At 52.9% G+C, this 20,806-nt stretch overlaps 7 protein-coding genes across 7 annotated transcripts; 3 read left to right on the forward strand and 4 right to left on the reverse strand.

Annotated features, from left to right (window-relative positions):
- Positions 1-675: 675 nt before the first annotated feature.
- Positions 676-3,117, forward strand: BDP55DRAFT_653427 (common central domain of tyrosinase-domain-containing protein). The gene is made up of 3 exons (XM_060574185.1): positions 676-1,396; positions 1,467-2,600; positions 2,673-3,117. Exons 1-3 carry the CDS (start codon positions 731-733, stop codon positions 2,865-2,867), a joined length of 1,995 nt encoding a protein of 664 aa, XP_060433230.1. The 5' UTR covers positions 676-730; the 3' UTR covers positions 2,868-3,117.
- Positions 3,118-3,459: 342 nt separating this feature from the next.
- On the reverse strand, positions 3,460-5,421 carry BDP55DRAFT_628849 (uncharacterized protein; the record flags this gene model as incomplete). Its single annotated transcript, XM_060571949.1, has 2 exons — positions 3,460-5,199; positions 5,350-5,421. 2 exons carry the CDS (start codon positions 5,419-5,421, stop codon positions 3,460-3,462), a joined length of 1,812 nt encoding a protein of 603 aa, XP_060433231.1.
- A 1,295-nt stretch (positions 5,422-6,716) lies between these two features.
- On the forward strand, positions 6,717-7,369 carry BDP55DRAFT_653429 (uncharacterized protein). The gene has a single exon (XM_060574186.1). The coding sequence runs from the start codon at positions 6,824-6,826 to the stop codon at positions 7,166-7,168; it is 345 nt and encodes a 114-aa protein (XP_060433232.1). The 5' UTR covers positions 6,717-6,823; the 3' UTR covers positions 7,169-7,369.
- A 607-nt stretch (positions 7,370-7,976) lies between these two features.
- Positions 7,977-9,242, forward strand: BDP55DRAFT_410934 (uncharacterized protein). The gene is made up of 2 exons (XM_060567370.1): positions 7,977-8,988; positions 9,136-9,242. Exon 1 carries the CDS (start codon positions 8,182-8,184, stop codon positions 8,773-8,775), a length of 594 nt encoding a protein of 197 aa, XP_060433233.1. The 5' UTR covers positions 7,977-8,181; the 3' UTR covers positions 8,776-8,988; positions 9,136-9,242.
- A 1,142-nt stretch (positions 9,243-10,384) lies between these two features.
- Positions 10,385-12,481, reverse strand: BDP55DRAFT_653436 (DHS-like NAD/FAD-binding domain-containing protein). Its single transcript, XM_060574187.1, has 5 exons — positions 12,085-12,481; positions 11,759-11,961; positions 11,606-11,678; positions 11,436-11,540; positions 10,385-11,378 (listed from the first exon to the last, which is right to left on the reverse strand). The coding sequence occupies exons 1-5, from the start codon at positions 12,230-12,232 to the stop codon at positions 10,654-10,656; spliced, it is 1,254 nt and encodes a 417-aa protein (XP_060433234.1). The 5' UTR covers positions 12,233-12,481; the 3' UTR covers positions 10,385-10,653.
- Positions 12,482-13,793: 1,312 nt separating this feature from the next.
- On the reverse strand, positions 13,794-15,336 carry BDP55DRAFT_691652 (riboflavin transporter MCH5; the record flags this gene model as incomplete). The annotated part of the gene is made up of 4 exons (XM_060576998.1): positions 13,794-14,698; positions 14,775-14,867; positions 14,927-15,157; positions 15,228-15,336. The coding sequence occupies 4 exons, from the start codon at positions 15,334-15,336 to the stop codon at positions 13,794-13,796; spliced, it is 1,338 nt and encodes a 445-aa protein (XP_060433235.1).
- An 856-nt stretch (positions 15,337-16,192) lies between these two features.
- Positions 16,193-18,638, reverse strand: BDP55DRAFT_653441 (uncharacterized protein). Its single transcript, XM_060574188.1, has one exon. The coding sequence runs from the start codon at positions 18,577-18,579 to the stop codon at positions 16,615-16,617; it is 1,965 nt and encodes a 654-aa protein (XP_060433236.1). The 5' UTR covers positions 18,580-18,638; the 3' UTR covers positions 16,193-16,614.
- Between the last annotated feature and the right edge of the window lie 2,168 nt (positions 18,639-20,806).

Consider the following 20,806-nt stretch of genomic DNA (forward strand, 5'->3'; position numbering starts at 1 on the left):
TTCCCATTCGTAGGAAATGCAAACAAATTCAGGACTGAATTATGCATGCTCGTCAATATTTACAGAGCCAAATGTTTTTGACCCCGCGTCGTTCAGCCGCACTCCATGTCTCACCTCGCGACGTGCCGGATAAGATTGACAGCCCGGACAACGGGCCGCTGGTGAGACAAGGGGACCGGCAGCGATGGCTCAGGAATGCAAGAAGGAAGCGTCGAAACTCACGGGCCAGCACGTGTCTCTTTCAGTCATGCTATTAGTACAATCCGTATCTTCAACATCATATCACCTTAATGTTCTGAAAGACGCCTGCGGGAGCGATCGGGATGGGCTAAGCCGCTGGTACGAGACTCGCGACCACGTTGTCAGAAACCAGCCAAGCCGTGGGAAGCGCTGACCTCATTCCTCGAATGACCTATCTCATATCACAAGAGGTTGATTCTAGCTCGCGAATCCCTCCTGTAGATCATACTTGGACGTGGTTGAAGTGCGGTATGGAGAGGCGTCTTCGCCACTTTGCAAGACTCACCTCAAGAATTCCTCAGGGCAGAGCTGAACAAGCTGGAATTGAGATTCGTCAGTCCAAGTGGGATGATGAGGGCTTTTAGTCAGTAGTTGGCTTTGTGAAGTGTATAAGTACCATCCATCAGAACCATAGGAGACTCCCTTGAACCACCAAACAACTCACATCGTCTCTCAAGATCCTGATAACACCCAAATAACTCCAAGCAATATGTCTGCACCTTTCCAGACGTACGCCATCACCGGCATCCCGACTGAGGGCACCGGTCCCCCACCATCTCGAAGTGAGATCAACGCTTGGGCCAAACATAACCCAATTCAGCTTTCTCTCTTCATCCAGGCCTTGCGCGCCTTCCAGAGCATGGACTTCAGGGATCAGTTATCCTACTACCGCATTGCAGGTATCCACGGCCTTCCGGCCACCTCATGGGATAATGATCCTATCCCAATCGAGGTGACCAACTCCTATGGACCAAACTACCCTGACCATACTCCTGACTTCTACTGCCCACACAACACGTTGATCTTCCCAACATGGCATCGCGCCTATTTGCTTCTCTTTGAGCAGCGTCTTTGGGAAATCATGACGAAAGAGATCGTTCCTGCAGCCCCACCCAGCGCTCAGCAGCAGTGGATGACCGAAGCAAACGCCTGGCGTATGCCGTACTGGGACTGGGCCGGCATCCCCAGTGTTCCTGACGTTGCAAGCACTCCGACAATTACTATTCAGATGCCAGATGGGACATCACAAGAGGATTGGAACCCGCTGTACCAGTTCAGCACGGCCAACATGACGCAATTCAAGAGTGCTTCCATGAAGCCACTCTTTTCCGATCAAAAGGCCTTTGGGGAGTTTGCGATCGTTGATGAGCCGCCTGTGAGTGCGAAACGAGCCCATATATATTCTCAGACAGCTAACCATGGGATAATTATGACCTCCGTTCCAGACCAATCAGACGTATGCCACGAGCCGATGGGGTCTCGACAACCCCATCACGACGCAGCAGGTCTCCGGAATCGTCAATAACCAGGCCGTGAACATTGCACTGCAGAAACCACTTTGGGCCAATGTCACCAACGCTGGAGGTCTCTACGGAACCTTTGCCGAACAGGTTTCAAGGCTATTCGTCCCGACCAACTTTGACAATTTCGCAGAATTCGCCACAACTGCCCATGGGGGCCAGGGTCCCGCTGCATATCTCTCTGTCGAGATGTTGCACAACTGCATTCACGACTTCACGGGAGGCGTGGGCTGGACTCCGAACATGCCCCCCCTTGGTTCCGAAAACCCGCCGCCGCCGGATGTAGATTCTGCTGATCCTCCGCCAAAGTACGCTTACGGCCACATGACCGACCTCGGCCTCGCAGCTTTTGACCCCATCTTCTGGCTGCATCATTGCAACGTGGACCGTCAGCTTGCGATATTCCAGTCGCTCAACTCCGTGCCCTGGTGGTCCGGCCAGAACGTCACGAGTGACCCCGCCTCTGACGCCCCATTGTACCCGTTCCATTCCGACACCAACTTTGGGCACTGGACTTCGGACGCGCTGCAGGCTTGGACGAAGCTGGGGTACACCTACGACGACCTTTCGCCGAAAGCGGGGTCCAATGCCCCAACCGCCACCCCTGAGGAGGTCATCGGTCGGCTAACAGCCAAATACGGCGTCCTCAGGAGCCTTCTGAAGGAAGTTTCTCACAAGAACATTGCTGGATTAGACAATGACTTCATCATCAACGTCCTGTACAACCGCTACGCTCTCGGAGGCCGAAGTTTCATCATCTACTTCTTCCTCGGTACCGACAACCGCAAGGCCTCCGGACGCCCCGAAGATAATCTCTGGAGCGAGGACTACATTGGCAGCATCCACAGCTTCTCCAGGAACTGGAAGAAGAGCGGCGTGGCGTGCGCCAACTGCACCAAGCAGCAGAGTGTCCAACAGCTCTCAAAGGGACAAGTGCCTTTGACGCTGCAGCTTCTGAAGAGGGCTATTGACGAGGACAAATGGACCGACATTAAACATCTTGGTGCGGAGCACGTTCTTGAGTACGTGAAGAAGAATCTGCATTGGAGAGTCGTGGCTGTAAGTTGGATGGATCCCTGGGTCCAGTTTAAGCAAACATAAGTATAGGAAAGACACTAACTTGCATGACAGCTACCCGGCGAGGTGATCAAGCCGGAAGCAATGCCGGATCTTCAGGTCAACTTTTTAGCCGGCAAGGGCACTCATCCTGAAGATCCGGAGAAGCCTTCGGAGTTCCATCACTACGATGATGAGTGGAAGGTTACAAAGGGCAGCGATGGAAATCCCCGTTGGGACCAAACTAGGAAGAGCGGAAAGAAGGTATAAAATACGGAGAAGGATCCATGAGATCAAGACTAGTGCCCTGAGATTATTCTACGAGCTTATGTCATTCCCCGTGAGCTTTGGATGACCACCGTGAACATATTTGTAGATCGGTGTAGAGATTATGAAAACGTCTCGCTCCTTGCGAACGACGGCTGAATGAAGCCTTAAGCCCCCATACTGACATCAGCCCAAAACTTTGGTCGAAAATTGCTTAGATGTCAATAAGATGGAGAAAAGGAGTCTACATGCCCATCAAAACACATGGCATCTTCATAAGAACGCAAGCAAAGTGCGTGATAAGGTTGTCGTAGAAAGAGATAGGACTTCGCCTTGGGTTTAGGGGGTTCATTGCAGTAAAGACGGAGGATAATGTCCAAAAGTCATAAGCAGCAAGCCAAAAGGGAAAATAAGATATCATCAACATGGCTGCATGAAAGCAGCATTATTCAATTTTTGTAATGTACGACTATCGCTATGAACACACATTACATATCTCATATCCACATTGTGTCGTGTGAACGTTAAATTCCATGAATTACACATTAAACAAAAAGCTCGCTTTTAAATCCACTAAATATGCCCATGGTTTGTTTCAGAGCAGAGCAGCAACCACGACACCAGCGGCTGCAGCCAAGATGCCGGAGCCGAGGCGATCAGCAGCGTTGGTGACTTGAACCGGGCCAGTGGTGGTCTTGCTGGGCGTGGCGACGGGCGTGGTGGCAGCGGGAGGAGGAGTGCCGGCAGGAGGGGCAGAAGGGGTGCCAGCCGGAGGGGGCGCGGGGGTACCGGCGGGAGGGGTACCGGCGGGGGGAGCAGGGTGGGTGCTAGCAGGCGGAGCGGGAGGAGTGCCAGCCGGGGGAGTGCCAGCCGGGGGAGTGCCAGCCGGGGGAGTGCCAGCCGGGGGAGTACCGGCAGGGGGGGCCGGGTGAGTGCTGGCGGGAGGAGCAGGAGGAGTGCCAGCAGGAGGAGTGCCAGCGGGCGGGGGAGGAAGAGGAGGGCTGCTGGGAGCCGGGTGCACAGTGGTGAAAGTGTGAGGCACGCTCTCTGTGACGGGGCAGATGGTGGTGGAGACAGGAATAGTCTCGGTGGTGGTGTGAGGACCCTCAGGGCAGTTGGGGGTATCGGGAGGGCACCTGGTGATGGTGTGAACCTTGGTTGTGTAAACAGTAGAAGTCGTCCAGGTCGTTGGGGGAGGAACAGGGTGGGTGGGAACGGGCTTTGTGGACTCTTCCGTGACGGGGCAGATAGTCGTGGAGACGGCAATGGTCTTGGTTGTAGTGACGGGAGTGTGAGGGCAGTTCGTGACGCTGGGCGGGCATCTTGTCACGGTCTCAACGGTCGTGGTATAGACGGTGGACGTGGTCAGCTTGGTGGTGCTAGTCTTGGTGTGAGGAGGCTTCGCGCTCGTCGTGTTGGCATAGGGGGTGGTAGTAGGAGGAGGAGGAGGATGGACCCAGGTCTTCGTCGTGCTCTCCCCCTTGGTGCTGCTGACGGCAGTCTCGGTGGTGCAATCCTCGGTGGTGGTGGGAGGGGGAGGAGGGACGTGAGTCGTGGGCTTGCTGGAGTGGGAGTGATGGCTCTTGGTGCTCACGGTTGTCTCGGTGGTGCAGTCCTCGGTCGTCGTGCTGTGAACTTTGGTGCTACTGACCGCTGTGGAAGTTGTGCAGTCCTCGGTAGCAGGAGTCGTCGTGTTGTGGTACTTGGTAGTGCTCACGATTTCACTGGTAGAGGTAGAGACGCCCTTGGTGCTGCTGACAACAGTCGAGGAGGTAGTGCAGTCCTCGGTCGACGTAGACGTGCTATGGACCTTGGTGCTGCTGACAACAGTGGAAGTCGTGCAATCCTCCGATGAGGTGCTTGTGCTGTGGACTTTGGTGCTGCTGACGGCGGTGGAAGAGGTAGTGCAGTCTTCGGAAGAGGTGGAGGTGCTGTGAACCTTGGTGCTGCTGACCCAGGTGGACGATGTACTAGCCTCGGAGGTGACGGGAGTAGAGGAAGAGTGCTCCTTGGATGTGCTCGTAGAGACAACCTCGCTGGAAGAAGACCAAGTAGTCTTGGTGGCCTCGGTGGTGCTGACGGTGGTCGGGGGAGCAGGGGTGCTTGTGGTCCATGGGGCAGAGGTACTGGTGGTGGCAGGGACGGTTGTGCTCAAGCTGTAGGTGATGCAGGAGCAGGCAGAGGAGACAGCCTTGACATCTCCGGCGCAGTTGTTGAAGTCCGTTGGGATAGCAGCGGCAGCAGTGGTGGTTCCATGGAGGAACTCAACACAGAAGCCCTTGGCCTCCTCAGCAAAGCGTTCATCGATGAGGTTGCGGTAGCACCCATCATGTTCCTGTGATGTGTCAGTTGGGAGTTCTCATGACTGCATATAGCTGTTGGGGAATAGTTCGTTCCATCACAGCCTGGCGGTATAGATGAATGGGACGGAATGGGGAGGATGGAATGACATGGTCAAAATAGACAGGGGTGTGAGCAGACGTACACAAAAGGGGTATTCCCAAGCATTGACGGACGCCAGAGCGATGGCGCCCAGTCCCATGTAGAGGCTACGCATATTGGTTCTTGGTGTTTGGAAGCGAATGACAGTGACTTTGAAAGTCTACTAGTTGATTGGAGCGAGAGGACGATTTACTCGTAGCGACCGTGGGTAAGGAGAGAAAGAGGAGACACGAACCATACTCTCGGCGCAGCGAAGGAGACTTTATCAGAAAGCAGACGAGGGTGTGGATGGTTGCCGGTTGCTGGAGGCTACGTCGGGCCACGGCGGGGAGTGATGCATCCATCATCCATCCATCCATCCCACCAGGGCGGGCTACCCGGCGGAATACGAGCTGGAGCCGCAGCACGGCTTGTGGTTGATCTCTTGGTTGCCTTTTTACCCATGTTCCCACCCAGCCATGGCACGAGATGAGGCACCATGTCGATATGCAAGGTAACAGTAGTGCCCTTGCTGTCAGGCCGGGCTACATCATGGCATAGCTGCCAGTCAGCAGAAGGTTGCGCCGGTGGTCTGCTAGCGAGCCCGCACACCATGTAGGGCGAGTTCGAGGTCGACCAGTCACCGGTCAACCGTCGGTGGTTTGTCGAATTTGGGTACATGGCGCGTGGGTGATGGCGGCGTCCGTCAGCTCGTACCGGTATCTAGTGTGGTATTTTGTCATGACTTTGAGGTCCCAGGGATATGGCACTGGCAGACGACGGGCGGAAATCGACGGCGAGATACGGTCGCCATGGTAAGGGAAGCCACACGGAGGGCACGAAGTCTATCAGAGATGGGAGTGACTGCGAAGGGCCCGGTGTTCCAGTGATGATCTTAGACGGTGGAGATGGCACCAGGAACACGGTGGATGACTTGCTGGCAGAATCCGGAGGATCTTCGACCATGAGGAGAAGCGGAGTCGATGGAGGAAGGTTGTCAAGTTGATAACCCTTGCGTTGCTCCGGTTATTGGGCGGTCGTTTCGACGTTTGTCGACGGCGCATCGGCCAGATCCACAAGAGGTAGTCCAAAGTGGGGTTGATCGATGATGTTTCTTTGAAGACTTGCAAAGTTTGTTTCTTGTCTCTCTCGCTTGCCCGCCTCCAACGGTGCGGTTCGACGGCGTGGATGGATCATGGCGTGGACGGGTGGATTCGAGGTTGGAATGACAACTCGCGTGGGAAGAAGAAGCGGAAAATCCAAAAGGTCCCATCTTGTTCCTTCCCCCCCCCCCTGCCTAGTGGCTTTCGCTTAGCGTGCTCTAGCCAGGGGTAGCCTAGCCTGTCGAATGACCCAGACGACCGTTCAAAGCCAATCAGTGACAGCCTTGGCCGATTTAGGATGGATGAGTGGGGCATCACCAGCTCTATCCGGTGGGGCCTCGCTGCCTCGCTGGGCAACTGCCAACTCTAGAAAAACATCGCGCCTTCCTCGCGCAGGAGGGCACAGCTCGGCTAACACGGAAGTCGCCAACCTAGATGCTCTTGCCTTCTCTCAATTTTTTTTATTTCTTTTTATTCAATTTACTCCGGAATTCTTCGTGGCCTCGGAGTCTGCTTGCATCCTGGGATACCAGACAAGTTGGTACCTATCTTGGATTTATGCTAGTACCTAGGTATACATCCCAGGCGACTTCTTTATGCGGCTTCTCTCTCTCCCGCATTCCTCGCAAGACATCCAACTCCCAACTCCGCTTTCATGTATTCGACTGCCCACCACGATATTCAAGCTTAATGCTAGTCGTTATTATACGATGGGACAATGTTCATCAGCTTCTAGTCCCTCGTTCATTTGACAACTTTCCGAACGGCAAGGTAAGGTAGCCAGCCACCGATCGTTTCTTCCACCACTAATCCCAATTTGGACACGACAAAGGCGCTCTGGAGTCTCAACTTGCTTCCCCTTTGGCCTTACGAACACGCTCACGAAGCTTTTTCCCACCCAACTGACTACCTACCTAAATGACCGACTTCCGGCCATGGGGCTAAGAAAAGAAATCAAGCTTGAGGCTTTTTGGCACCCTGGCCGCGGCTAATGCACATTGCTGCACCCCGTCGCCTTACTCGCCCGCCCTTTTCCGTCTTCTCTTCCTTGCAGCTCGCCGCTTGCTAGCTCGCATTTCCCCTCACGCCGCCGCATCATGCGTTGGTTGCCAACTTGCCATGAGGGTTGCTACTCGACTTCTTGTTCTCTGCTCACTCGACATTTTCATTGGAAAAGGTCTTTGGCGAGGCGATATGACGATGGACGCTCGTGAGGTAATTTCGCGCGGATTTCCACCGCTCCATCCCACCACCTTCCAACTATTACTACTCACACTCAACTCTCTCCCCAGACTCTCGGCACTTTACAGTATCAACCCACCATCACTGGCCTACGGTAAGGTTCATCGTCGGCTGTCTTCGCCCGACCAACCACCTAGCTGAGTCACCTTATTGCGGCACAGCGCTGCATCGTCACATCGTCTCTTGACCTAAATCTCACGATGGATACGAGAATCTCCTCACTTCCGGCGGCAGCCGTGGGGTTCCCGCCACCGTGCATCACATCGCTTCGCCCCAGTGCTGACTGATCTTCGCTGGCCAAAGCAAGCTTTTGACATTTGCAATTGAAGCAAATCGCAGCGTTTGCATGACGATGTTCACCGCAAGTCAACCATGCCTTCAGTGTAGTTCCACGGCCTGTCGATGCACTATGTGGTCCAAGTACTAATCACGTCTTGGAGATACACGTATCTCGACACTCGACTGGTTTGCCATTGCACTAGTCTGACTGAGATCTGGGGAAGCTGGGCCGCACAACATTCCATCCCATCGCCATTTCCGCGGCCAGGTCCATGAATGTCGATCAGGCCTCACCTAACCCTCGCACGTGCTCCTCGTTCATTCATGGAATTCCCACCGAAATCCCGTGGTTGGCTACACATCCCCAGCAGGTAATTGACAGCCAAGTGGTCAACTTCAGCTGGCAGCTGGGCCATCGAGCAACTCCCTTGCACCCGCAGACAGGCGCAACGTTGCTTCATGCCAGGCCGCCACGAAGCCGCCTGAATAGATTGAGCACTGCCAAGTCTTCCCGTGCAAACTTCTGCGATGTAAGACTAGCTCAGTGTACATTTCCTTTCAACTGCACAGGTCTAGACTCTGGAGCCTTGACTGAGACTTCTTCAGGGACGCCCCCAGCGCTGCATTCTTCTTCAATTCTTGGCTTCTTTGAATCCCCGGACCCGCCGGCAAACACGAGGTGCAGCTGGGAAACGCTTCCTTCGCATCCATATTGCAGCCTATTCTTCGGGTACCTCGGCTTTCTCTTCTCGACTATTGAACTTGCTTTTTCTCACACAAATGTCGCTCGAATCAGATCATGGTGTTGGTGTCGTCCCGTGACGTCAAGTCACCCCTGCACCATCGACTACCGTTCATTACGCTAAATCTCCTCGGTCCCGCGGGACTCCCTCCGTGAACGCCAAGCAGGCCAAGACTAAGAGGCCCGAAGCCTTCTAGCTTCCATCAATGGACCACTTACAACAAGACAGGCCAGTAACACAAAACCCGCTGTGATTGTTAGTCGCTCCCGAGTGTTTGGCTCTACTTCGCTAGCTGGACGTCGATTCATACATCTTAATCTAATGATTGGATGTTGTGTAAGTCAACTAAGGCCCCATTGCTTTTTCTCAGACCACAACAGCAACGAACTCGTATCCACAGCCTTCAGCAATGATCTAGCAGAATCGACTAAAGATGGCTGCTAGTGAGAGGAAGAGGCCTTATAGCTGATGGAGGCAAGCCAGGAATAGATTTGACGCTACGTTACCCGATCTCGATTCCTGGCTCCAGACCATTTGCAACTTACGCTGAATCTGTAGCATACAGTATCAAAAGCCTTTCTACTAGCCATACCCTAGGTGGCAGTCCGGCCACATCCGCAAAACCCACCAAACCTTCGCTTGTAAGTTGGTCTAAGGCAAGAACCTCTTCAAACTCGGTCGACTAGGCCCCGAAAAGTACACCTTCGGAGCCGGTCGACGACTCGACCTCATCTTTGCCAGCGTCCTTCGCGTTTACACAACGACGCCCATGTCGACGGCCGAGGAAACCAGATTCGCGGGTGCACGAGATTGCGCAAAGGCATCCGGGAACACTTCTTGCGCAATGTGACGGGTGTAAACTGTTCCGAACAAGGCCTCGACCTGGTGGATAGCAAACTCGAATCTGGCCATGTTCAACCTTTTCTCAGCTACTCACGTATTCCCTATTGCACCACCACGTCTCTCCATCACATTTCGACATACTCCATACTCCACATCAACACAGCCAATATGCATCCGTCGATCGCTAGGGTTGCTCGACTTTTTATTGCCAAGTAATAATGTTCCATCAGCTGCTAGAAAGCGTCAAGGCCTAGATGTATCTTACATATACTTTATAAGTAGTAAAGAGGTATTGTGTATCAGTTCGATCTTGTATTCCTTAAACCCGCCTGTAAAATCCTTCAAAATGACTCAGTCTTGCAGGAAGGCTCGAGATGGATGTAGTGACGCCCAGCAGTTGATGGGATACATGATGCAGGAATGAATCCAGGCCTTGTTTACGGACCTATCTCGGGTACATGATCAGAAACATCTCAGTAGTAATCGAGTATGTCAGAAAGAATTTCGAGTGGAACAAGTCATGGGTCTTGGCAGGTCCAGCGATCATTCGAGTAATACAGCTCATTTACAGCGACTATGGAGACGATGGAACAGTTCTTGGGCCATATCTTGATTGAGGTTTCTCTAGGGTGCTACTACCGCTACTATCATACCAGCTGCCTTCGTGAGTGCTTATGCACAGTTGGCCTTGGTTACCAGTGGATGTGTTGAGCGAATACCCTACCTATGCTTTTTCCCCTCACGAGTTGATTTGGTCGACTACCTAGGTATGCACACGGCCGCAAGCACTACGGCCCTCAAGTAGCAACTCATGAGGAAATGCAAGTGGACAGCAAGCCTACAAGCCATTAACCTGCTCGTAAAGAAATTGAATTAATTTCAACACTGGGCCACGCGGTCCTCAGTTCAACAAGGTGTAACAACCTTGCGATTCACATAAGACCTAGCAAGTGACTCAATAATTCTCGTCAAGACATCACTTTTCAAAAACCTGAGCAGCAAAAGCTTCAAATTCTGTGGGCCGCCTAGAATACAAGGTCCTCAATACAGGAAAAGTCGAGGAGTCTTGTCGGTCTACCGGAGCCAATGGCGAACATGTGCATTTGCAAGCGCGCATATCATTCCTCCGTGTGCGTTGCTTTTGAACATCGCACTGACTTATGGTGATGTGAGGTCGATGATCTCGCTGGCCGCAGAAGAAGCAATGATATGGCTAGGCACACCCGCCTCCTCAGCCGAGATCATCAGCGAATCCTCCATGCCCTCATCTGTCTCGGCAGTGCCACCCCGCCCAGCAAGAGTTCCATCATCTTGTCTACTGACTGTCCACGCCCCAATCGAAGGATCATACTCGAGCAGATACATCCTCTCAAGCTTCTCCTCGCCGTTGTACTCCATCGCAATCTCCAAATTGGGCTCGCCATAGTGCCCCATAAACTCCAGCTCCACCTTCACCTCCCCTTCAGCAGCCAGCTCGCCCCGGAACGGGATGGTAAACGGCTCGGTCCTTGCGACGCGCCTGTTACCCTGCATTCTGACAGACTGCAGGAACGTCGCAGGTGTACCGTCCACGTCGACGCCCCTCGCCGTAATCTGATACCTCTCCTCGGCAGTCATCTCAACCTCCATGACCAACCTACGACGAAGCACGAAACTAGGAATAGGTATATCCAGCTTCTCCATAACCCTGACCATCAAATCGTCCGTCGTGGCCCAAAACCGCAGCGACTCGCTCAGGTGATCAAGCGGCGTGCTCTGCAGGTTGCAAATCACGAGAGTCCCGCCAGCGGGGTTCGTCTTGGTACGCTTCTTCTTCCCAACGGTCTCGGGGATCGTGCATGCCGGCGGCACCGTCAGGGACGAGCCCAGGGCGAGGCAGAGGTCTGCTTTTTTGGCGTTAGAGCGGGCGAGGGCGAGGGGCTCTGCGGGGAGGTACTCGCCAAAGTTGATGATGGTATCGAGGAGGGTGCCGTTGCAGACTGCGCATTTTCGGCCGGTGCGGTGATCGCGGACCGTCTTTTCGTAAGTTGCCACGGCGCGGAAGTCTAGTCCCGGTCTCAGCAACTGGTGTGGCATTAATGGCCCAAGGGAAGGAGAATGCAATACTCACCTCGAAGATACTCTTTGCCGCAATCCTTGCAATACTCGCGGTTGCTGTTGCCATGAAGCTCGGAAATCTTCTCCTGGAAGACAAGTATCAATACAGGGTGAACAATCGCAAGACCGTCTCCTCTAGCAGAAATAGCTAAAGATTTGAACGTACGGGTAGAATCCCACTCTTGCGATGCAAGCCGTCGCAGTTTTGACTGACAAGATACTTCAAGATGCCTCGGTCCTGCAGCTCAACGAGCGCCATGTGCGTCTGCGTAGGGATGGCTTGGAGTGTGCTCGTCGTCTTGCCGGTTCTCTGCCTTCCCTGGGCTCTGAGTGTCCAAGCACCTTCGGGTCCGCGGAAGTCGGGGATTCCTGAAAGCGCCCATCTTTCAGCTCTGGATCGCATCAAATCCGAGGTACAGGTGCAGTGTGCACCGAAACGTTGAGACACCCCATTTGCAACTCGTTTCTCGGAATAGGGAATCCGGAACTCACCTGCAGAGGTGGAGATACCTGCACCGGTGAAGGCGATGAAATGCTTGCTCTTCTTGATTTGCTCTACTAATCGAGAGGCTTTTGCGTCAAGGATGTCGAGAGCCTCGCGGCGTTCCGCCTCAGCTTCTCTGGGAGCGCTGTCTGCCATGGTAAGGTGCGAGTTTCGAGACACTAGAATACGTTCTGTGTTCGCCCAAGGATTTAAGAGTAGGCTATTGAGTCTGGAATTGAGTCGTTCGACAGGACTGCTTTAATACAGAATCTCAAGTGAAGATCATCGTCTTGTTGAAGCTTGGTGGTGTTGGCTACGTGATGTTTGATTGGACATCGAGAATGTTTTCTACCAAGATTAGGCAGCCGCGACCCTCTTCCAACTTTTGATAAGCCATGCTTATTTGTGAGTTTTGGCCTAGCGCCGACTGAGTGATCATGAACTGGTGTTAGTGATGGTGCAAACTTGAAGTACACGACTCAAGCCCGATTAACACATACATCCTTTTAATGCATGACATCTAGTCAATCTCGGGCTTTGGTCGGAAATGTTCCCACCACAACCATTTGAAAAATGAGTGCCATTTTGGGCTAAGCGGGCATTCCAGAGGCGATTGTACTTTAATGGATCAAAACTCGGCAAGAAGAGGGGTCTGAGAAGGTTGGAGGGAATCAAGCACAGTTTTGATCCACCCACTTGTTGGTCATCAGCACTCTCTCGTCCACCAGTTCACATGCAGGCAGAGAAGTAGCCAAAAGCAGTTGAGCTATCCGGTGCACATTGACCCTTTAGCCTTCGCACAGAATTGAGCGTCGCGATCTTGAATGCCAATTTTGCAGTCATCTCAAAGCCCACTTTGAAGATTGCAGGCTTGGTGTGCGATGGCGAAAAGGAGCCTCATCTCCGGCTGGTGGAGTCCGGCGTTCCCGCGAAGAAAAGTTGTGAGTAACAAGATGCAGTTCCAATCACAGCCGAAATGATTGAACTGCTTGACTAGGTAAGCACATTCTGTCGGATTGGAAGTCCAATTCGACCTCGAGGCAAGGGGCCCGCGCAGGGGCCACTTACAGACCATACTTACGAGATCTACGGTCTACCCAACCTCCGGTTAGAACCTCCTTTTTACACCTTACGCAGAAGTTAAATATATATAGATTTTGACCTCTTCGTCACCCACGGTTCGAACCATCCCTGTGATAGGAATACCAACACATTCGTTGGTATGAATATGCGACGACAGATTGCGAGAAACATGTGCATATCTCTCTTATCACTACTAACTCTTACCTGTAATCATCCTAGCAAGTGGGAGACAGTTTGCCCCAAGCTACGTTCTTGCCATTCCTGATAATGCTGCTACTGCTGGTGCTACTCTCTTTATGACTTTTGTATTGCTACTGTTCTTGCGACTATTCTACTTGTTTCTCCGTTCATTTCATGGTCGGAAAGCATCGAAAGCTTATCATGATAATGATGGTATGTGTACGGGTCATTGAAGGGGAGGGGACTAAATCTGCTCGCGATGATATTGCTCACTTCGGACCGAACATCACCCAACGATGATTGATGGTGGAATGATTCTGGTCGACGATGGTGGTCGAAATTTCGAACAACGTCAAGGGTTGCAAACCTTGCGCAAGTGTGGCACCTAGGGTATGCCTTCTCATAGCTTGACTTCCCAGTTATTGGAGTTCATACATGAGTTACGATTCCTCCTCTAGAACAACGCCGGTTTCCAACCACCCGCGATGCCCCTAGCACCGCAAAATGCAACAAATGCAACCATATACGCCGCCCCCGCGAAGATGATCAAGTTTCGATAAGGCTCGCTCCCAGTCTTCACTAAGAAACCCGCCAATGGGATGCCAACCAGCGCACCGAAGCTCGCAATAAAGTACGCCATGCCCGTCGACTTGCCATAGTCTTCAATCTTACAGACTCGAGAGATGCACACGGGCGACAAGCTTATGGCAGCTCCAGACCAGAAGCCGAACAGCGTGGTGAAGGACATGATCTTGGCATCTACGTCGCCGGCGGCAAGCCACAATCCCAAAATCAAAACACCGCAGCAGAGGGAGGTAACACACATGGTGTTGAAGGCGCCCACACGGTCGGCGATGTATCCAGGCAACATACGCCCTGGTATCGCGCCGGCGTTGAGCAGGACGTTGAGGAGGAATGATTTCTGCAAGCCCAGTCCCTTTTCAATGGCGTAGGACGAGATATACGAGTACGGGATGAACACGGCAAACTCCACAAAGAAGATAGCTACCACTGCGACCCCGAATTTGAGGTCACGCAGAAGACGAAAGTCAATAAGGACCTTGGCTTTGCGTTTGGGCGGGAGCCGTTTACGTAGAAAGATGTTTGTGATGATCAGGCTGCCCGCTGAGATGAAGGCAATGATGCGCATGGCCCAGGGGAAACCGATGCGGGGCGCGAGGTACTGGATGATGAGGGAAAAGCCGATGCCGCCGAGGCCACCGGCCGTGCAGGCTACGCCGGTTGCGAAGGCGCGGCGCTCGCAGAACCAGTGGCCTATAGCTGAGAGGGCCGGGTTGAAGAGGAAGGCGGCGCTGATGCCGCCGCAGACGCCGAAGGAAAGAAGCATTTGGTAGAATTCTAAGTCGGCCGATGAGTGTCAGTGGGTTCATTGCATGAGAGCGCTGATGATGGAAAGCTGGGTGTGGGTGATTACCTGTCGACAGACTGAGAAAGATCATTGAAGCAATCATGCCGATAGAGCCTGGCATAAGTACCACTCTGATATCGAATGCGTCAAATACTGGTCCTGCGGTTGACTCGATCGTCAGTCTCTACTGGGCCTGTAGCACTCCTAGGATGACCAACCAACTTGTGCTCCGCAGGCCGTAATAAAGAAGGCGTAACACGAGAATATCCATCCTGCTTTGCTTTCGGGAACGCCTTTGAGCTCATTCTGCAGCAGCCAGCCCTGGAGCACGGATATGGTGTTGAGGATGCCCATGGGAGGGATCATGGCGCACCACGCGCCGACCACCACCATCCAGGCTTGGAAGCCGCCCTCGGGATACTCGCCTTCATCGTCATGAAGCTCATCGGCTATTTGAATTCATCAGGACCTACTTTCATGGGATTGCAGGAAGAGTTTCATGGGCTGGTTTAGACTTACTGGTGTGCACCGCTGTCTTTGGGGCTTGAACTGTGTCTTGGTGACCAGGTTGACTGGCGGTGGGAAAAGCTTCGATGCTTGCGCGATCGTGTGAAGATCGAAGATCCATCTCAGGGCTGATGCTAGCTTGTTTCTCTGTGTTTCGCCCTCGGTGGTCGTGCCGGTGTTTCTCTACCGTTTCCTCCATTTTGATGTTCGCGTACCCCCGTCCAATGGGAGGTCTTGACTCTTAGTTCTAGCACGACGCAACTTCTAGACGTCAATAGTCCTACCAACAAGAGAACAATCTTGGAGGAGTCAACTCAGATACGGCCAGGTAGAAGAGATGACCACTGCCCTCTGACTTTTGATGCATGAAGCGGGCAGTGGCCGGCCATTGACGGAATTGGATACCGCCGGACCGGTCCGAGTCGTTGAGGGGCAAGCAGAGCGGAGCGCGCCGATAGCTCGGGAACGCCCCCACCTTCTTATCCGGACACTCAAGGTAATTTGTCGCGAAATGTCACTGGAGCTTGCTGATAAGCCAGTCCCCCATCTTGACAGTGAAGTGATGGTTCGTTGAAGAACGACATGTCAAGGCTGCAGGCGAGGATATTTGGTTAGTCGAAGTCATCCAGTCCTATGACATGATGTGCTCTTGTCGAGGAACTGACGATAAGGAGATGTCTTCTCATGTTCCAACAGGCGGGTCACGTTCATGCAGCCCATTTTGCATCATCTCGGGATTGGTGCTTTAGGCGATTCAGTGAGCCCGCAGTAGTCTTCAGCTGTCAGAAATCCCGAGTCAGCAAGGACCTTGATCGAGGAAGATGCATGCCAGTGGTGATATTAGAGAATGCCAGCGACTAAATGGAGATAAAAGTGGTTCGCTGTGATTGGCATCGGCTAGAAGCAATTGACGCTTAGAAGCAAATGCTTAGAAATGCATGCCACCACGATAGCTTCATGGATACACGCTCAATGCACGCGTACACAACTGTCCGGCCATAACTGCACAACATCACTTGTGCTCTCTCTCACTGAAGCTCACATTTTGGCTTCAAGTAACTTCATTCGGTAACATCGCCGAGATTACGGACCAATTCAAATTTCCATCATTATAGACATCTTATCATTATCATCTTACAGAGCTACACAAGAAACAATGCAGACTCCCAAACCTGGGAAAAATAACAAAACGCTCCTAACAAAACCCAGCGCTGGAGAATCTGGTCTCAGCGAATTGTCTTTGCGAATGGGGTGGGGGATCTCATGCAAAAGAGTAGAGAAGCTCTACTGGTATCAAACTGTGCGCTGCGCGCCTACATCTCCATGGATGCAAAATGAAACAAGAAAACAAAATGGAGACACACAATCTCTGTCGTCCAAGTAAAATAGTAAATCAGAATCAGATCGGTTGAGGCTCGTCGACGCAGGTAGGTTCGATGATCTCGCTGGTTGGCGCAGTGGCAGCAGAGATATCTGCCACAGCGGGTTTCTCCTCGGCTGCCTCATCCGCAGCAAGATCAGTATCGATCGCGATGGGACCCATCTTCTCCGATGAGACAGAGATAGACGGGATCTCCTCCACAGTGGGCTTCTCCTCAACCTCAACATCCTCCGGAAGAGGGACATCCGCCGGAGCGGGAGCATCACCCGTGGTGGCCTCCGTCTTCTCGGTCTCCGATGACACAGAAATAGTCGGGACCTCGATCAGAGGAGGCTTCGCTTCAATCTCAACATCGGCCGTGGTGGGCTCAATCTTCTCCACTGCCGGCGAGGCAGGCACGACAACGTCGTTGAGGGCGGGCTTTTCTGCGGCTTCTTCGTCCGTAGCCTGACTGACGGGCGCCGCGGTGGGCTCCTTCTTTTCGATTGACACGAAAGTGGACGTGACCTTGTTCAGCGCAGGTTTCTCTTCGTTCTCGTCGTCGGCCGTCTTGTTGGCAGCTCCTGTGATGATCTCCATCTTCTCGCGGAACGAGTCATCGTAGTGCGAGAAAACAGAGGACGTGCGGCAGGTGTCGAGCGACGATCGGGCGGTGGCCGGGCCGTTGTACGAAGAGAAGGTAGTGTCGGCGACGGACGAGATACGGCTCCTGGTCGAGTTGGACCTGGTGAGTGGGACCTGCTGCTGCATTTGCTGCTGTTGCTTCTGCTGCTCAAACTTGGCCAGCTTGTCTGCCACACTGCCCTGCATGTTCCTGAGGACGGGGAGATCGCCATTGATCGTCGACTTCTTCTTCTTGCCCTCCTCAAGCTCGCGGATCCAGGCGAGGCGGTCCGAGGCAATACGCGACGATGCTCTCTTGGTGCTGCTCCCATCGAGGTCGCGACCACGCCACGGGGCGGATGCGGATGGTGGGCCGGACGATGTTGGTGTTCCCGATGCTGAGGGCACCGATGTCGGCGCCGGTTGCCAAGACCGTCTCCGGTCTGTGTTGACAATCTCTGCGAGGAGGAGCTTATTCGGCGCGGGGGCGGTCGCAGTTGTCGTTGACGACGAGGACATTCCTGTGGGATTCGAGTGGCGCTTTTCCGTGTTGTGCTGCAGCCGTTGCTGCCTGGCAACGGCGTCGGAATTTTGGTGGTGGGGCCTAATGACAGGCTCTGCTGGCGTGACGATAGAGGCGGCCCGTGACGGGATGTAGGCCGGCACGAAGGCGGCGCGTCGTGGCGGTTCGCGAAGCGGCAGTTTGTTGGGCTGGGTCGAATTCGATGTTGATGCCGTAGAGAATTGGGAGCGAGTTGGTGCTGCAGCTGCACGAGGGGCCTCTGGTGGTGGCCATGGCTTCGAGGGGTGTGATTGAGGTTGGCCGGTTGAGCTGTTATTGATGATTACCACGCTTGATGCGGTGCTTGGTGCAGCTGCCGCCCTAGACGACATGGAGGGAGCTTGGCCAGGGCGACGTGCTTCGGCAGGCTTGCTGTTGGCGACTGATGTGAGTAGTGATGGCGAGGATTTGTTGAGCGATCTCATGTCGACCGTGGAGAGCGCAGCTGTCGTCGCCTTCCTAGCAAACATGTCGGCGATAGGCGTGATTGTTGAGGTCCGCGAAGAAGTCTTCTTGACTTGCCTCGTTTGTTCCGCTCCCCTCGCGGGCTGCGACGGTGCAATGCGGAAGGCCTCGAGGGACTGCAGGTCAATCTCAAGACTAGAAGTCCCGAAATCCGACACCTGGACTCGCGGCAAGGCCTTCATGCTCTCATCAAGGGAAGGTCGCTCCTGTCGTGACTCGCCCAAGACAGACAATGTTGTCTTCTTTGCTTTTTCCCGGCCGCGCCGAACAAAGCCCGACAGCTTCTCCCTGACGGAGGGAAGCCGCCGCGGGCCTTTCCACTCGTCGGTGTTCCGTTCATGTTTGCTCGACATGGTGTGTTTCCGGACTTGCTTGACCCCTTCCTTTTGGGAGAGCAAGGTAAGGTTGTCGTGTTCAATCCTTTCGAAATCGGAGTTCCAACACAGAGCCAAAGGGGGGAGGAAATCCCCCACCGCAGATCACGTGAAGTAAACAAAATTGGCCCGGAGATCGCATTGATGCAGGGGCCGCTCATACCACTCTAATTTGTCTCACGGTGACAAACCGCCCCCTGACAGGGGTCTAGCACTGCAACCTCAGGACACGTCGTTAGTTTCAAAGCCTATTTCGGTGCGCTGTCCCGGATCTTCAATCAAAAATGGGATTTGCCAATTAGTCACGATGCTTCTAGAAATGATCTAGAAATGAGTTTAATGGAGTTTTTCTGCCTCTATCCGCAACTTACGTCATGAGTCATCTCGATCACCGTTCAGGAGAGGTTCAGGAGGGAGATGTGCGTTGTTTTATGACTATGGCCATCACTCATTCACAAATCTCATGATGGACTCAGGAATCTTACATAAGATTCTCAACGCTATTCATGAATTAGGCAGATGAGTGCATGCGCATACGGTGGAACACGACTCGAGAGTCTCGGCTGAAGGAGACTAGGACAACTTTTGAGAAGCACCAGGAAGTGGAGATACCTTGATCAAGCTTCACTGGAACCGTGAAGAGAAGAATTGAGGCTTTAAATGATATTGTAGCCGTAAGTATGAGATATCCTGACATCGTGGAGAGGTTTCAGCTTCCATGTCACAGTCTCTTCACTCGAGGCGAGTTTGATGGTACAAGTACTCACACGACGCTTGGAGTGATTGAAGCGGTGTCTTCAGTTCTTCTTTTGGTATCTTTAGACTCAATTCCTCCAACATCCAATCTCTATTGTCTCTTGAGATTCCGTCAATTAACTCAATACCAGTCCGCTTAGGACCTTAGCAACCCGGAGCAGGTGCCTACGGATGCTTTGCAAGTAAATTCCACTTGCGCCTGAGAAAGTACACATATAAATAAGAACATAAGCGACCAAGTCAGATTCCGGGGACTTCAAGTGACGTAACTACCTGCCGCTCGATCTATTAAGCTCTCGTGAACCAATTCATCACAAATTTCGAGATCCAGATTTCATGAACGGATCAAACAGATTAGATTCCAATTTTGGGCCTGTGAGATCCAACTACGGGACGTCGGCAAGGGCTTATGAAAATAGAAAGGTTGCTCTCTTGCTAAAGCCTAAGGGTGCTGGTAATCTTTGAATAGTAAGTCCTCATTTTGTGGACGAGAACTTGCTCGGAACCTTGGTGCCAGGTCAGGAACCTGGAAGGCGACGGTCGTCAACGAGACTCATTATTTGAGTGGGAGAGAACGTAGTTCCGAAGGTTGATGTGAGATGAGAACTTCAACGCCTATAGATTATGAAGAGGCAGGCTTTAGGAGTTCACTTTAGATCCTGTTTTATATACTCTTGGCATCATCAGCCGTTGTTGCTTGATATCATGTCAGCCCAGATCGGGGGTTGCCCTTAGTGAATGGGTTCTGGCTTCAAAATTCCACCGTCATCGCAGGCTATGATCTAGGCGACTTGGCCCGATGAAACTGCGACGAGAAGACCGAGTAAGCTTCCGTTCCGGCAGTGCAGCGCAGAATTTCAATCCCTAGAGATTCGTTGAAAATGAACTAGCTAGGAAACGCTGGTAAGTCATCTGGCGGGTTCTTTCCAATAAAAACAGTTGTAGTTCTATGCTGGGCAGAAGGCCATTGAAACTCAGAGCAGGAGAGGGTAACGCGACAGGGTCATAACCGATACTACCTAGTACTTAAGACTTAGCAAAGCCTTCAGGGCATGATTCCTACCTTCCTCTCTGATTCCAAAGCGGTGTGTAAGAGACATTGAAGCAAATCACATTCTCTGTCATTCCAGAGCGACTGGACTTCGTTACTTATATGTCAACTGTCCACGCGCATGCATGCCGCCGTCAAAATTCTTCCTCCAAGTTCCATTGTACTTAGAAGGATCAATTTTAAGCACGGAAGGGAGTGTAGGATGCAAACATGACTGGACTTTCTCCAAGTGAAGCTAACCCTTTCCTCCCTTGACCGACCAATCATCACGGTTTTCCAACTCCGGTGCCCCGATGCAACCCCGGCCCTCCTGTGCCCCGTCACATTTTCTCGGTGGCAGCCGACCGAGATTTCCTAATTCTGCAGGTTTCTTTTCCGATGGCGCCTCCTCGCTACCGA

The sequence above is a fragment of the Colletotrichum godetiae genome, assembly GCF_030913485.1.
Source record: "Colletotrichum godetiae strain CBS 193.32 chromosome Unknown BDP55scaffold_8, whole genome shotgun sequence".
NCBI lineage: Eukaryota > Fungi > Ascomycota > Sordariomycetes > Glomerellales > Glomerellaceae > Colletotrichum > Colletotrichum godetiae.